Source organism: Salminus brasiliensis, chromosome 20, assembly GCF_030463535.1.
Source record: "Salminus brasiliensis chromosome 20, fSalBra1.hap2, whole genome shotgun sequence".
NCBI classification, from domain to species: Eukaryota; Metazoa; Chordata; class Actinopteri; order Characiformes; family Bryconidae; genus Salminus; species Salminus brasiliensis.
In genome coordinates, this window is record NC_132897.1 from 6,470,468 (window position 1) to 6,486,590 (window position 16,123).

The 16,123-nt window shown below is 40.2% G+C and overlaps 1 protein-coding gene across 2 annotated transcripts; it reads left to right on the forward strand.

Moving 5' to 3' along the window:
• Positions 1 to 454: 454 nt before the first annotated feature.
• tctn2 (tectonic family member 2) lies at positions 455 to 15,665 on the forward strand. Of its 2 annotated transcripts, none has more exons than XM_072665293.1 (18): positions 455 to 570; positions 5,245 to 5,358; positions 5,698 to 5,771; positions 6,826 to 7,018; positions 8,029 to 8,129; positions 8,357 to 8,556; positions 8,674 to 8,794; positions 9,083 to 9,221; positions 9,307 to 9,387; positions 9,512 to 9,652; positions 9,736 to 9,810; positions 10,335 to 10,424; positions 10,623 to 10,740; positions 11,536 to 11,639; positions 11,904 to 12,051; positions 12,638 to 12,781; positions 14,464 to 14,552; positions 15,242 to 15,665. In XM_072665293.1, exons 1-18 carry the CDS (start codon positions 480 to 482, stop codon positions 15,361 to 15,363), a joined length of 2,145 nt encoding a protein of 714 aa, XP_072521394.1. In that variant the 5' UTR covers positions 455 to 479; the 3' UTR covers positions 15,364 to 15,665. The 2 variants fall into 2 exon arrangements, with proteins under 2 accessions (XP_072521394.1, XP_072521395.1); XM_072665294.1 differs by having other exon boundaries at positions 9,515 to 9,652.
• The last annotated feature ends 458 nt before the right edge of the window (positions 15,666 to 16,123 follow it).

A 16,123-nucleotide genomic window follows, 5' to 3' on the forward strand; every position in this document is an offset into this window, starting at 1 on the left:
ATATAATATGTATATAATATATATAATATTATTATTCTATAATTTTATTACATTTAATTTTTAATTTTATAATATTATTATAATATAATATATATTTATTTATTTATGTTATATTTATGTTAGAAATGCTTCCAAATTACTGGACTATTACTGTTTTTTGGTTGTTGTTGTTGTTTTACATTGTCTTACACTGAGAGAAAGATTTTTATCTTTGCCATTTTGGAGATACAAGGTCTTTGTGACAGTGCTGATGGCAGCTGTTTTCCTTTCACCAACGAAATCCGAGTCAGTAGGTTTCACACACTGAACCCCTCTGAATGGCTTTATTCACTTATGTCATTTATTCAGAAATGTGAAAATTCCCCTTTAAATTCTCAGGCCAGCGTGTCATCCCGGCCGCAGGGTGGCGATAATGCGGGGATTGTTTCTCCGAGCGCTTTCAGAGTTTTCACAGAGAGAAATTCCCACCCGCTCCTAAAATGCCAACAGGGAGCCCATCTTTCCGTTTAAAGGTCGCTTCTGTGCTTGTCTTCGTGCTGCTTTTAAAAGAAGAAGCCACATGCAGTGTTGGTAAGCTGAATTTCTGAATAAGGCGCCGTTTGTGCGTCTGTTATGAACCTGGTTAGCTTGCTAGCACTAGCATATTATTGCCAGCGAGCTCAACGCACTCTCGTTGCCAGGGAGATCTTTGCCTCGTTGCCAAGGAGACCGTAGGCAGGCCTCTCGATGTAAATAGAAGCATGCGCTAGCTCGTTTAGCTAGCTAGCTAGCAGCTAGCTCATTACCCTGTCTATTTCAGTCGTGTTTATGTAAATAACCGCGTATTTATGCTGCATTAAGATTCTCTACATTGTACAGAGCTTTTCTGATCTTCTGGGAAAGCCTAGTTACACTAGAAGGTGGAACATTTCCTTAAGGATCTGATTGCAGTCAGCCACAAGAGTATAAGCTCCTACTGTCCAGCTACTGGTGTTGGATGAATAGCCCTGGATCACAAGTGATTCAGGGCTTTTTAAGGAATGCTTTTAAGGAATGCATTCAGCTGCTTTGCTGAAGTTGCACCCATTGCCTACACAATGCCCCTGTAGAAAAGTATTGCTGGTAGATTGGGACTCTACACTTGCACACTATTGTTTACATTTCTTACTTGCAACCTGCACTTTATAGCTGCTGCTCTTCATACTTGCTCATACTTGCACATAAAAGCACATTTAACTTTTATTTAAATTTTTTTTTATTGTAAAAAAGGAAAAAGTTTACTTAATTTTTCTTTTTTTTTTTTTTACTTCAACTTATATTATTATACTTTATTTATTTTGTATATATTTTTTATTATTAATTTCTTTTTTGTTATCTTTATCTATTGGTGAATGGAGGGACAGCAAAGTAAGAATTTCATTGTACAGCGTAACTGTCTGTTTCGGCTGTGCATATGACAATAAAACTCTTGAATCTTGAATCTGCACCATGCTGCCTAAAGCCAGGCGTGGGCTATAGAGGGGTCCGAAGCCCTCCAGCATTGAGCTGTGGAGCAGTGGAAGAACCGTGTTCTCTGGAATGATGGGTGGTGGAGCTCCATCCAGTACTTTTTGGATGAATCGTGGAGTTGGGATTGAGGTGGGGTGGTGATCATCCAACATCCTGACCTCATCGACTCTGTTGTTGCTGATTGCAATCAAATCCTCACAGCAGTGTTCCAGAATTTAGTAGAAAGCCCTTTCTGGACAGTGACAGTTATTCCATCAAAAGCAGGATAAACTCTCTTTTTATTATCCTTGATTACGGAATAAACAGTGAATGAGCAGGTGTCTCAATACTTTTGGCCATAAATAGGGTATAAGAAATATTAAAAGATAGCAAGTCTGCAAGAAAGACTAAGGAAGACTCTGCTCTACATGCCCGAACGTCTGTAGACACCTCCTAAAGTTTCTTCTAAATATCAAGTGTATTAATTTTCCTCTGCTCCACAGCCCAAGGCGCCCAAGGCTGTGGTGTCTTGATCATGCTAAAGGTCACAGTGTCAGGAAAACCTCACTGACCGCATGTATAAGAAACCCTGAGAGGAACCAGGAATCAGTAGAGGAACCAACTTCTGCTCATTATAGTGGCCCTACATGTTTACAAGAAAGGTTAAACTGAAAAAAATGGTCTATGAGGATGTCCATATGTTTGTGGACTCATGCTCATCCAGTTTCCAATCTGGTTGATTAGCTGTGGATCACAATCGCTAGTCCAGCTCACTCCACAGCTCCACTTCTCCATCACATCACAGCTTGATCATGCTGAGGGTGTCTGTGTCAAGACCCAGATAACATGCCCATATGGGGCCTGTATGGTTTGCCCAAATGGGAACCCGAAAGTTTTGTCCATGATGAACTCACATATGACTTGGCCACCAGGGTCCCACCAGGGTCAGTGAGGGGACCAGGAGGGGTTGAACATGGGCCCCATTTGAGATGTACACTGCATATGAGGAATATAGGGGACCCATGTGAGATTAGGGTGGGCTGTAGCGATGGAACCCATTTTGGGAAGCCCAACTGGGTCCTAATTACGACACACGTGGTTGGTGTGGTGCGACAGATAACACCACTACCTGCCAGTGAGTTACCACACCATGTGGGAGACTGGGGTTCAATTCCCAGTCTGGGCGGCTATGCTGTGCTACACCAATAAGAGTCTTTGGGCAAGACTCCTAACACTACACTGGCCCTCCTCTGTAATACAAGTAACCTTGTAAGTCGCTCTGGATAAGAGCGTCAGCTAAATGCCATAAATGTAATGTAAATGACGCACACATGGTAGAAAACTTAGCCCACATTCCACCCATGTGAGCCCCACATGAGTAAGTTAGCTGGGAAAGAATTAGTGAAAGTATGTATAAGAAACACTGAACACTGAGAGGAACCAATATTCAATAGAGGAACCAGCTTTTCCCTGAGATCATAGCCTTAGATGTTTGCAGTAAAGGTTAAACAGAGGGCATGGGTTCATACAGAGGAAGGGTCAGTGTGATCCACTACATGGTCAAAGGTGTATAGACACCTGCTCATTCAGCCTTTTCTGATTTCAAGGTTATTGGTAAGCAGTTTGGCAGTTCTCCAGCTCTACTGTCCAGTGCTGGGGTTTCTTGATCACACTAAAAGTCACAGTGTCAGGAAGAACTACCTAAAAGCATGCATAAGAAACCCTGAGAGGATTTAGTAGAGGAACCATCTTCTGCCCATTATAGTAGCCCGACAAGTTAACAAGAAAGGTTAGATGAATGTTCTCATACAGAGGCAACCAGACTGAGCCCAGCATCTACTGTAAAGGTTTTTAAGGAAGAGGCTGTTACGGCTATAAAAAGAGCAAAAATACTCTTGATTTTAGAAGAATGGATGAGTAGGTGTCTACAAATGTTTGGACACACTAATAAGCGCTCTTTAGGAATGGCTCCCGCCATCAAAGCTCTGGTGGTTAGATGGGAAATATCCAATTGGCAGAAAAGCAGATTATGCTGGTGCCAGTCAGGCTTTTTAGCACTTTTTTATATCTTCTGTTTATTTCAAGTCTACATGTAAAGGGAAATCAAATTTCCCAAATTAACAAATTAAATTGTTATGTCAGCAACGTTATTCCCAACTTGTCAAGCCAAAATTATAGGAACTAAACACCTATAGCATCTAGTGCTTCTTAAAGCCACATCACAGGACATTAATACATGTAATAGATATGAATACACAGCATAATAGCTGAGGCATTGTTTTACATTACACTATATGTCCAAATGTTTACAGACACCCCTTCTAATGAATGCATTCAGCTACTTTAAGTTGCACCTATTGCTGATGCATAAGTGCAAATGTACACACACAAATGTCCAGTCCATGTAGAGAAGCATTGCCAATAGCATAGAACTCTCTGGAGCAGATACACTTGAACCTATTACCATTATGCCTAGGTTTAACTGCTGAAAGCAAGCTGGTTCAGTAGATCCAGGTTCAGTCTTAGCTAGTCCTGGTTAAGTCTTGGACATGCATAATTCTGAGTAGGCCTAAGACCATTATATTGATTCACAGCTTGATTTATAAAAAAAAAAAACCCTAAAATTATATAATTAAAATTATTAATAAAAAAAGTCATTTCAATGTTGTTACTGCAGTGTGCACATGTGCAATAGTCACTTTGCAGGATGTGTAATGTCAAATAAAAAATGTTACAAATTATTTGCTGTTAGATATTCACACCTTTCTATTTTTTATGTCACATCAAATTATATATGCTAAATATTGTTAATTGTGGTCCAATATTGGATACACAGAGTGCATTATTAATATTATGACATGTCCGGTCACTACCTTCTGATGAAATCTGGTGAAAATCCGTGTTTTTTTAATATTTCAAAATATAACAGAGAAAAATATAATACAAGCCCCTTGTAGGAATCCAGTCACAAGGCAGAGCTCTAAACCATGTGCCGCCTGATGTAATTCAGGTTAAACATGATTGCTTAAAGGGGAATTCCACCATTCTTTTCAAATTAGATTCAACAACTCATAATTTTAACAAAGCCAATGACTCAGATTTCCCCCAGATGTTTTTCCACTGCCTGCAGTGCTACTACTGTAAGTTTTCGTATGTAATGTTGAAGATGGAAAAAGAGGGTAAATCTCAATAAAATGCTTTCTTTGTGAACTGTTCACAATTTACTACCTTCCCTAATATCTGAGATCAGCCCTAACATTAAAACCACCTGTCTAATATTGTGTAGTTCCTTAAAACAGCTGACACAATGAGACATGGACTCCACCAGACCTCTGGAGGTCTACTGTGGTATCTGGAGCAAATATGTTAGCAGCAGATCTCTTAAGTCCAGTAAGTTGGGGTATTGGGGTACAGGGTCACTGGTGGCCCTTCTTTGGTCCACTTTTGGTACGTACTAACCACAGCATTTGGAAACACCCCACAGGACTTGCCTGATGTTTTGGAGATGTTCTGACCCATCATAATTTGGTGTCTTCTTATGTGTGACCATTTCCCTGCTTCCAACACTTTAAAACCTGGCTGTTCATTACCTGCAATGTGTAGATTTCACCGCTTGGCACATGCTATTGTTATCAGATAATCAGTGTTACTCACTCACATGTTTTTTTAAACTTACTCTTGTGGTTTTAATGTGAATGTGATTTCATACCAGGCCATTCTCAATGACTTTGCTTATCTTAACACCCAATGACCTGTCGCTTCTTGGGTACTTTACAGTGTTTCAACCTTCATTCCTTGTCACATTTGGGCCGAGAGCCTCTGCCTTTTTGGTTGGGAACGTGTCTAATATCTCTCTGACCGTCAGCAGCGTCACACCATCCAATAAAACAGGTATGACCAGAACAATCCAGATTTGCAATGCTCAGCTGGTATGTTGGGGTAATGCCATGGTGGAGTGCATGGGGGTTTTTCTTTCTTTCATTTGTTTTTCCTCCACCTTAGATCATTAATTGCGGTTCAAAATCTTTTGTGATTGTCTGTCTCCCTCTTCTCTTTCATTTTCTTTTTTTCCTTTCCTTTGCTATTGATATGCAGAATCATTAGCCTTTACCACTGTGTGCAGGATCTCTATGTACATTTCTAAACATAATAAAATAAGTGATCACTTTAAACTGTAAACAAAGCCACAGGGTCAGCATATTCATTTTGTATTGCTTCTTTGCCCAAAAGGACGTCTCCCTCCTCCGTCCTGCATTCCATCCTTTCCCAGTCAATGGAATTTGTCACAAGAGCTGATTGGAAAGGTATATATGTACTGCTCATAAAGGTTTTATGTCTTTTTATTTAGAGTTTTTATTTTATTTAGAGCATTTCAGTCACCTGGAATGACATACGGTACAAACTACTTTTTACTTGGTTCTTTAAAACTGTCATACCTACAGTACTGTGATTAAGTATTTGCCAGTGCCAAGTATTTTGCCCAGTTTTTTCTATGTGGGTGTATTTGTCACATTTAAATGTTTTAAATAATTCAATTAATTTAACATAAGATAAAGACAACATGACAAACACACAAAAAAGTGCATTTATGAAAGATAATGATTTGTACTCACCCATTCACCACTGTTTTAGGTTTTTCTTCATTTGTTCACTGGACTCCCAGAGCCTTAGCAATGGCCCTGTATCCATTTCAACTCCATTTCACTGACTTACATTTACATTTAATATCCTTAGCTAGTTTGTACAGACTAGGATCTAAAAGATACCTTTCCAGACCAGAATACTGAACATACTCTACACTCCGTCTAAGTACTCTCTGAGAAGATCAGTCTTCAGTCTGTCAGGTGTCAGGACAGAAAATGCCTGGATGCTTGTCTTCCGTTGATCTTAAAGGATGGCGGTTCAAGCCGAGCCATACTTATAGCTGGAAGGGCTTTTGGTAAAGATTGGCTTTTGACCACTTTACTGGTTTACTTTTCTACTGGTCTTTACAGCATCAGGGTTTTCAATCTGATGCGGGCAACAGCTACAGGAAGCCAGTTAAGAACATAACAGAGGAGTTACATGGCTGAACTTAGAAACATTCATGGATCAATCATAGACGTCTAATAGTGTGCATAGGATGACCAGCAAGAAGGTAGCTATAGTAGTCAAGTCTTAAAATGACAAGAGGAAGGGTCGAATTCTCTGGATGTTGTAAAGAAGAAATCTGCATGGCCAAGTCCGATTTGCAGCATCTTCACTTTTATACATGACATTATGTCAACATTTCATGATGAATGGACCAATAGAAATGCTCCACAATGACTTTAAATAAAATCTTTTTACATTGACTTTCATTGTTTGGTTGTGTATCAGAGTTCCCTGCTGGTGCGACTAAGCCTGAACCGGAGTCTGCAGCTGTGTGTAAATGAGACAGAGTGCTGTGCCCAGCCGCTGTGTGTGGCAGAGACTGTGCAAGTTTCGGCTTGTCTTGGTGAAGCTCCTCTGGCCTCACTGATCCTTCAGTCTCAGATTTATGCTCAGCTGCCCCCTGGTGGCCCTGTGTTGGGTAAGCAACGTTCAGCTCTCAGCTGCTGCCTTTTCTTCACTGTGTCATTTGCCATTTTATGCCATATACACAAAATGTGAGTCATGTGAAAAAATAGGACACCCAATGAAAACCTTTTGAATTTTTTTTTAAAAACTATTTAATCATATGGACTTTTGATCTTAATTTGAACAATACTGACAAGACACAACAACCATATTTAACATTAGCCCTTGCTGCGGTGCCCTGGGGCAGAGGGGGTGAAGGGCCTTGCTCAAGGGCCCAACAGTGGCAGCTTGCAGAGCCAGAGTATCGGACCCACAACCCTGTCATCAATAGCCAGAGAGAAATGTCTTCAAAAAATAATTAAATAGTGTATTTAATATAAATGCAGTTTTTATTAGGATTACGTTAGAACACCCCCCACATATATTACCACCTAAAATGTGTAGAATTAGAATCAGGTGCAGCACATCAGCTGCAGATAACAAGAACATGGTTAGAGAGGGTTCTGGAGGAGCCTGTCTTATTATAACCTCAGACGTTTAGTCTGGTCTGCTCTTGATTATTAAAGTGAGTGGTGAGGATCACCATGGCCAGGTCCAAAGATCTCTCTGAGGCCTTCAGAAAGAGGGCTGTAGATGCAGGTGAGTCTGGGAAGAGATTTTAAAGGATTTCAGAACAATTAGAAATCAGCCGTTCCACTGTCTGCTAAATCATTGACAAGTGAAACAACTGCCAGCGTGGCCAGGTTAGACCATCCTAGCCAGTTTAGCCCAAGAGCAGACCACAAGATGAGTAAAGAACTATCTATCTATCAGTCCAAAAATGTCATCTTAACAACATTGTGAGTTAACAACAATTCTTATTTATGAACAATTTTGTTAAATGTGTAAATCAATATAGGCCAGGTGCTGGCAATATGTAGTCCTAAACCAGACTGTGTATTTTGCAGCACTGTGTAGAACTATGGGGATTTTTTTTATTGCTGTGAGGTATATTGTGATTCTTTGATTCTCTTGGTTTTGTAGAGAATAAGACGGTTATCCCTAATCAAGTGTTTCAGCCCTTGGGACGCTGCCCATGTGATCTGTCACCAGGAGAGTGTGATGTACGATGCTGCTGTGATCAGGTATGTTTAATGTCATAGAAAGAAAAAACTCCTCTAAATTCCCACTGGCAACAATAGTACTCATGACTTTAACCTTGGCCCACCCAGACTAGAGCTGGGTATCTAAACAATGGCTAGAAAATCATTGCTTATCTCTATTATTTACGCTAGGCGATGAATGAGCCAAAATGGTCGAGTAGGTAGTGCATGACCTGTCTGCTGTAGGCCTGTGTGTTTCTCTCCTACAGGACTGTACTCCAGAATTGCTGTGGCTTTTTACTGGTCACTGTCTCCCTGGTCCATTTGGAGGGAGTGTCACTCCTGCTCCTGAGTATGACTGCTCCTCCCAGTCTGCTGACAATGCTCCTGATTGGTTCCCTTTCCTCTGTGTTACGTCACCCTCTGAAAACAACCCGTTCCTGGGGCTCTTCTACCATGGTCAAACAATGTAGGTTAAGTCTCTAAATCATTTTTCAAGATTTATTTCAACAGATATTTTTTTTTACTTTTTTAAGTCTTTTAAATGTGTGTTGAATGATTTCCTGTTGAAACACCCTTCCTGCAGAATTCCAAAGGGTGCTCCATCTTTCCAGGCTCAGCAGGTGGCAACTCCTGTACCTCCCACAAACTACCGCCAGGGGGAGCCTATATTCACCACGGACAACCAGTACTTTACCATCCCACAGGTTAGTAACAATCTACTGTATGTGTGTATTGTAATACACTGAAAGATGTTTTTTCCACACCTACTTCCTGACTCTCTGGAGTAGATAAACATGAACCTACTGGCACCATGCCTAATGCCAGGCGTGGGCTAGAGGGGTATAAAGTGGAACTGTGTTCTCTGGAATGATGGATGGTGCTCCATCCAATACTTTTGGGATGAATTGGGGAGTTGGGAAAGAGGTGGGGTAATTATCCAACAGCCTGACTTTACTAATGCACTAATGTGTTCTGTGTATGTCCCTATTCAGGTGTCTGTGCTGGGCCAATGTCTAGAGAATGCTCCAGTAGCGTTCCTACAGGACTTTGAGTCTGTGTGTACGAGGACTCTTCAGGCCTGTCCTGCTACACCAGCAGATCTAACGGTGGCAGTGAGAGATGGGCTGGGAGGTGGGTTTTCATGAGGCTGTTGCTTTCTGATATGCTGTGTGTTGTACCTGCATAGTATAATCCCCTGTTCTTGTGTGCATTCCAGGAATGGTCACTGTCAGCGTTGTGGATGAAGTTATCACAGACACCAGCTTATATGTATCCAGTCCTGCAAAACCTGAATCTGGTCAGTGACTGGACAGTCATTACATGCCACTTTTCTTCTCTGTGGCATCTCTGTGTGATCAGTGCTATCCTGAGTGTCGTGCCCTGACTCTTCTGTTTGGTGTGTGTTGTCTATATTGTTTTAGCAGGCCCTGCACAGGTACCTGAGAGACAGCTGTGTGTAAATGTGGTGCTTGCCTTGAGTTATGTAGTGTACTGGAGCGGCAACGGCCTCACGTCTATCAGTGTGACCCGCCGCATTGGAAACATCACACTCAGTCCAGCAGGTGAGCATAGCTTAGATTAGCATAGTTGCACCGTTCTCCCACTGAGACACTGTATAATTTACGCTTTCTCATTTTTTTTTCAGTGTCTCTGACCAGCCGATACTCTGCAGTGTTTGTGAATGGAAATGTAACAGCTCAGCCTAACTCTGGCAACCCAGGTCTGACTACTTCTCTACTCCACACAGTACCACATTAACCCTTTAGAATCTAGAGTTCTCATTGTTGTTTTACTATACTTTTACATTACACAATTATTAATTGTTAACAGTTATATGATAATTGTGTATTCTGTTACATTTGCATTTGATTCGCACTATATGTCCAAATATTTGTGGACATCCCATTCTAATAAATGCATTCAGCTACTTTAAGTTGCACCCATTGCTGACACAGAAGTGTAATTGCATATACACACAGTTTCTAGTCTTGTCCCATATTGCCAATAGAGTAGGACTCTCTGCAACAGATAACCATGAACCTACTGGCATCATGGCTAATGCCAGGTGTGGGCTAAAGGGGTATAAAGATAAGATATTCCTTTATTAGTCCCCCCAGCATTGTGTTCTCTGGAATGATGGATGGTGCTCCATTGAATACTTGTGATAAATAAGTACTGGGATAGAATACTTTTTCAAATAGTTTTTCCTTCAATAAATCCATTGATTTTCTGGGTTCTTTTCAGGTTATCAAGTTGGAAGGCCTGTCATTGGTGGGTCTTTGGACTCTACCACTGGAGTCATAGAGAGAGCTCCACTTAGCCTCTGGCACACAGGTAATATAGCAAACGCAAGCTCAAAGAACTGCTTATTGCCCAAGTGCTACAGCTGTGGCAGGTTGGGAAACAGTAGTTCACGAACCTAGTTAGTGAAGTAAGACCTTACATTATGTGGATGGGTCAGTTATAGCCTGTATAGCTTTGTAGCTCTTTATTGATTTCTTTATTATTGTATCCCTGTTGTCCTCTGTGCAGTGGGAGATGGCCTGTGCTCTTCAGCAGGCCTGAGGCCAGTTCTGTATGGGATGAACTCCACATCTGGATGTCTAATGCCTGTCAGTCTGCTTAATCTCACCCAGTGCGGCCAGCTCAGGTACATTTATTGCATCCAGATGTTCAAATTTGATGATTTACACAGCAGTCTAATTTTAATAAGCTTTGGCAGGCTGGTGATACTTTATGAAGGCAGTGTCCTTTCACACGTTGTGAATTAACCCCATCTTGCCTAACCTATGGTCTGCAACACATAGGTCTGCAACCTATGGTCTGCCCTTGAGTAATTAAGGAACATCAGTGCCCATGCTTGAATTGTGAAAGGTTTCATCATGGAGCCTTAATTGTGCACCTAAATATTAAGGGTCTACACATGGGTGTTTGAGCAATGCCATAGAATACAAATATTTAGAACCATATTTCTAACTGAGTTGATGAAAAAGTATATATATATAGATGCATTTTTCAGATGTGCCAAACAGTCACAGAACACAACTGCTATCTCTCAGTATACTGTTTTTAGTGCTAAGGATGCTCATATAACACATTTTATTAAAGCATGACTTAACATAACAACATAATGGGGGGGCAGTGTGGGGCCAATGGTTATGTTAGAGGGGCAGACTGCTTTCTAGGCGCTGGAAAATTCATTTTTACATTATTGTGCTGCTTAAGCCTAATTTAAGGGGGGGCCATAGGGGGGTCCAAGCATGTTGAGAGGGGCACTGGCCCCCCTCAGCCCCCCTAGAACCGCCACTGTTCAGATCACTAAGGGTTCAGTATTTGTTAAAAATGGTAGTTTGTGACACAAATGTAACTGACATACTGAAATAGAACAGTTCAAAATCATGGAAAGGATTGAGATTCAGAAACAGACATTTTTCTTTTGCCACAGAGAAACAGTCCGCTTTGTCTTGTCTGGGTTGGTTCCTGCTACACTGGTCTCCTGGTCAGGAAAGCCAGATTTCACCTTGCAGGCCAACTGGACCAAAATCAGCAGTGAGTAATCCAGTAACTACAGGCCATTCTTGGTCTGTACTTTATTATTTCTTTTGACCTGAATCCTGTAGCATTTTGTCTCTTTGAATGTGTGAATGTAAGCCCTGAAGTGTTATGAATCTTTGATACACCCTGAAATGTGACACAATTCAGGAAAAGTTCACATCTGTTTACATGGCATTAAGGGGTGTGTTTTTTTTTGTTTGTTTGTTTGTTTTTTTTTGTGCTGCATGAAATGTTAATTCTGTCCTGTATTTTCTGCAGCTGTAGTGCAGAACTCCAGTCAACCTTCATGGGGCTTTGCTGGCGTGTGCTCTGGCATTCCAGCCCATCTAAACATCCACATCAGGAGCATTGTCATGGGGACAGTGGGAGGTGTGCCACAGAAGATGATCCAAGCTGTAGAGTTAAGGTAGAGCCTCAACCTTGATACAGTTCCTCACTCTGAATGAGCGCATATTATTGAAGCTTGTGCTTAGGCAAGCCTGGTATTACCATCTGGCATACTCCCTCAAAATACCTTCAAAGAATGTATGAGGGATGTATGTGACAGTTGTAGGGTGAAGACTTATGCGTCCCCAAGAGTAACAAAGGACCACCTAAGCAATTGTAGTTCGTCATCACAGCAGAGACTATCCAACAGTAATATCCAACATTGAAATCCAACATTTATTATAGAGCTTAACATCTATGATAGTTCATACATAGATTAGTTTATTAATTACTGATATAATTCATAGAGATCGATGACTTCGTCTCTAATAGCTCTTATCCAGAGTGTCTTACACTTGAATCATGTTACACAAGTAGGAAAACATAGCATCAGTTCAGATTGAACCTATATTCATGAACAGTCACACAGTAATACTACTACCTGATTCATCCTTTTCATCCTCTATTTATAGTGATCGTGGTCACTTGCTTAATTCAGAACGTCCTATTGTAAATATATGTAAATGTCTTTGAGATTAAAGCATTACAATTTTTTGTTCTTCCAGTTTTAAAGAAGCCACATGGAGTTTGGAGTGTGATGCGGTGGACGGCAATCCCTGTGTGACTCCAGACCTGACACAGTCTTTTCCTCTGACCTCTTCTGTGACCTTCATTGACACACCCATCAGTACTCAACCACCTAAGTCCAGGTGAGCCACAAATTGTCTTTCGCGCATTGTGTATGCGTATTTATCATTGAGGCACTTCCATTTCTATAAGCCAAAGTTTATTAGTATTCAAATGGTTTTGTAATGCAAGGCTTTGTATAGCAGCTTATAATGAGTGTGTTTTTCAAAATATATGAAACTATAGGTGACCAAAAACAACCCTCTTGACATTTCTTTCCTACTGGCTATAAATTAGCACATATAAAGGAAGCTACATGTTGCAGTGTGTAGCAGTAGGCTCTCGTGAGTACATAATTGTCTGATGTAGTGCTGGGGGATATGACCTCAAATCATCAGTATCACAAATAATCGAACATTTTACCTCAGTTATGATTAATGAAGGATTCTATAATTTGCTTGAGTTGCTCAGTTGGCTTCATTTCGCAGAAGGTGGAAAGATCAGGGAAAAATAATAAAAGAATAAAAATAAATAAATAAATATTTAACATGGGCAATATTATGTTGATTAGAGGTTATGAGTGTCAGATTTGATGTCAGATTAATTGTAATTCTGATAACCTTTGTGGTTAGAAAGCTAATCAATTTTTTAGTGTGACTGCAGCTTTACAGAACTTCTTTCAATTACTTCAGAATAGTCTGTATTTTGACTACACAATGACTAAATATATTATTCTGAAGTCCTACAGTGTGGGTTACAAATGTCTGAATATTTACATCAATTTAAATGTAGGCATTTGAGCTTATGTGATGTCCTTTAATACGTCTGCATGTTTAGGAGTGTGATTCCACTGTAGTTAGGATGCTGATGCCTTCTCCTGAGATTCATTTCCAACCTAATATTGCACACCTAATCCAGCTACATTAAGTTTATCAGAGATTTTCTCTTATTATATAGGTATAGGTAAGTAGATATGGTGAAGTAGGACTAGTCTACATTGCAGCAACATCAGTGCAATAGATTGTTTTTTGTATGGAAGTGGGAGGACAATTATTGAGTCTGTACTGTAGTCTTCTCTTGGCAATGTGTTCTATTAAAATGCTTTGCCAGGGACTACTATCGGACAGAAACTACACATTATCATTAACATATCATTCACATTATCATTATCACAGCTTTAACTGCTGCTTAGAGCTCTTACACTTATCACAGTGTGCTTAATGATAGGTGTGGGCATGCTGAATGGTTATGTAAATAAATAGTAGAAATAATAATGATATAGACATATAAATTACATCTAGGTTAAGTCAAGGAATCCCTTGCCAATATTGGGAGATACCCACCCACCCACAGACCGCAGATACAGGCCTGTTTTTTGTATTGTTACTTCAGAAACAAATGGTAAATACTTATAATGAAACTGTAGTGTAATCGTACCTTCTCATCCTACCTTCAAGTTCTTGCTACACAGGGAGCTTATGACACACCAGACCCCTTGATCTCATGCTATGAACTCCTTGGCATGTGTTATTACTTAATTATATGTGTCAAGTGAGCACTAAAGAAGCTGTCATCATAATATACTGTGGATACTTCAGTTCATACAGGGCTTCATTATGATGAATAATAAGTCTGAAACTAGAGCTAAAGTTAAGGTTGGCGACAGTTTCTCACCCTGGAAAAGGTTAATTGGGATGTGAGCAGCATAATAATCTAATTAATCTAACCTTCAGCATATCTTTCTTCTGTTGCTTCTCCACTGCAGGTTCAGCATTAACTTCACAGAGTTTGACTGTCAGAGGAATGACGTGTGCTGGCCTGAGCTCGCCTTCCCTCTGACACCCTACTACACTGGTGAGGAAAACTTTTCTGAGCTGCTGATATAGAATAAGAGATTAGCATCTCTTAGCATTAGGACATCCTATGAAAACATTTACCCATTTTAACATATTTAAACATCTGGACATTTGATCTTTATTTGAACAATATTAAGAGATGGAGGTTATATAACTAAACACACACAACTGAAGGAACGTGTTTAACAGTAATTTGTAAAATGACAGCACAGCACATTCACCCACTATAAACCAGTTATTACACACCAGTAGACCAACAACAACAGATATCAGTCCAGAGTGTGTACCACTACACACACACACACACACACACACACACACAGGAAGTGATTAGACTGCAGTGTTGTAAAGAAGCTGGGAGCTGATTGATCGTGGTCTCATTATAGAAACTGCTACAAGAAATTAAGGGATTTTACTGATTGGATTAATCAGCAGCTCATCCTATCTAAATTGTGGGGCTGGATTATTTATACAAACACAAAGATCAGATCAGATCTGCGTCGACTGATACTCAGCATTTAGGGACTTGGATCAGATTGGGGGGGGGATTAGTTATTGAGCTGTTTATAGTAGTTATTGATTAAAAAGTCTTGAGGTTAATAACTGAGTAATAAGTCCGGCTTTAAGGCTTTGATACGATTGAGGGGAGGATTGTTTAGTGAGTGCTGTGATTGTCTCTGTCTGCAGGTGAGCCGTACTCACAGGCTCTGGCTAAAGGGCTGATCCTCGTCTTTTTCTTCATCGCCGCATCCGTGTTAGGAACGCCGTGGAGACAAATCAGACAGGCATGGAGTAACACCTCACTCTGACTGGGAGGGGGGGGGGTGTGTGCATGCATGCATGCATGAGCGAGAGAGATAAGGCTTTAGTGAGAATGTACTGTAACTGTCTCTGTGAACACTGAAAACGTGTGTGAGTGTGAGTTTGAGAGTGTGGAAAAAGCGAGAGAATGGGCTGATGAGGCTCAGTTACCGTGTTACTTTCTCATGAATGTAAATTTCTAGTTTGATAACAGTGTTCAGTTTTGTACTGAGAGATAAAAGATGTGTGCATTTTTATATTATTTATTGTGTTTTTCACTGATTAATTGGTTAATAAACTGTGAATAAGACTCTGTGAGCTATATATTCCATATACCATTGGCTAGGCAGCTGCCCCTAAATGCAAAATGGAATTTCACCCCTTTCTGTTCATGTGTAGCTTTAGCTCATTTTAACACTGCTTAAGATGCAGAAAACTTAAACGTATCTTAAACATGGAGCAGTTATGGCTGGTACGTTCTGGTGGAGACTCCTACCATTCTTTGCTGGACATACATGTGCTGTATGCTACCCTTACATTAGATTATTCTTTTTTTTTTCATTAATATGTAAACAAAATAGTACAAACTTGGTAGAATTTGAATAACCACCATTTTGCATTGTACACTATGCAATTACTCAATAATGATGCCTAGGATGAAATAAACATTGCATAGTTTAAGAGGTTACGAATGTAAAGTACTGTGCAGACATTATAAGCACCTAAGCACAATATTAAGCCCCTTGTCTCAACAGCAATTAATTAAAA

Excerpts from the sequence above, each read along its gene's own strand:
- tctn2 (XM_072665293.1), top strand. The coding sequence starts at position 480 with ATGCCAACAGGGAGCCCATCTTTCCGTTTAAAGGTCGCTTCTGTGCTT. Across the intron at positions 9,388-9,511 it reads TCCTGCAAAACCTGAATCTG|CAGGCCCTGCACAGGTACCT; the intron begins GTCAGTGACTGG and ends ATATTGTTTTAG. Across the intron at positions 14,553-15,241 it reads TCTGACACCCTACTACACTG|GTGAGCCGTACTCACAGGCT; the intron begins GTGAGGAAAACT and ends CTCTGTCTGCAG.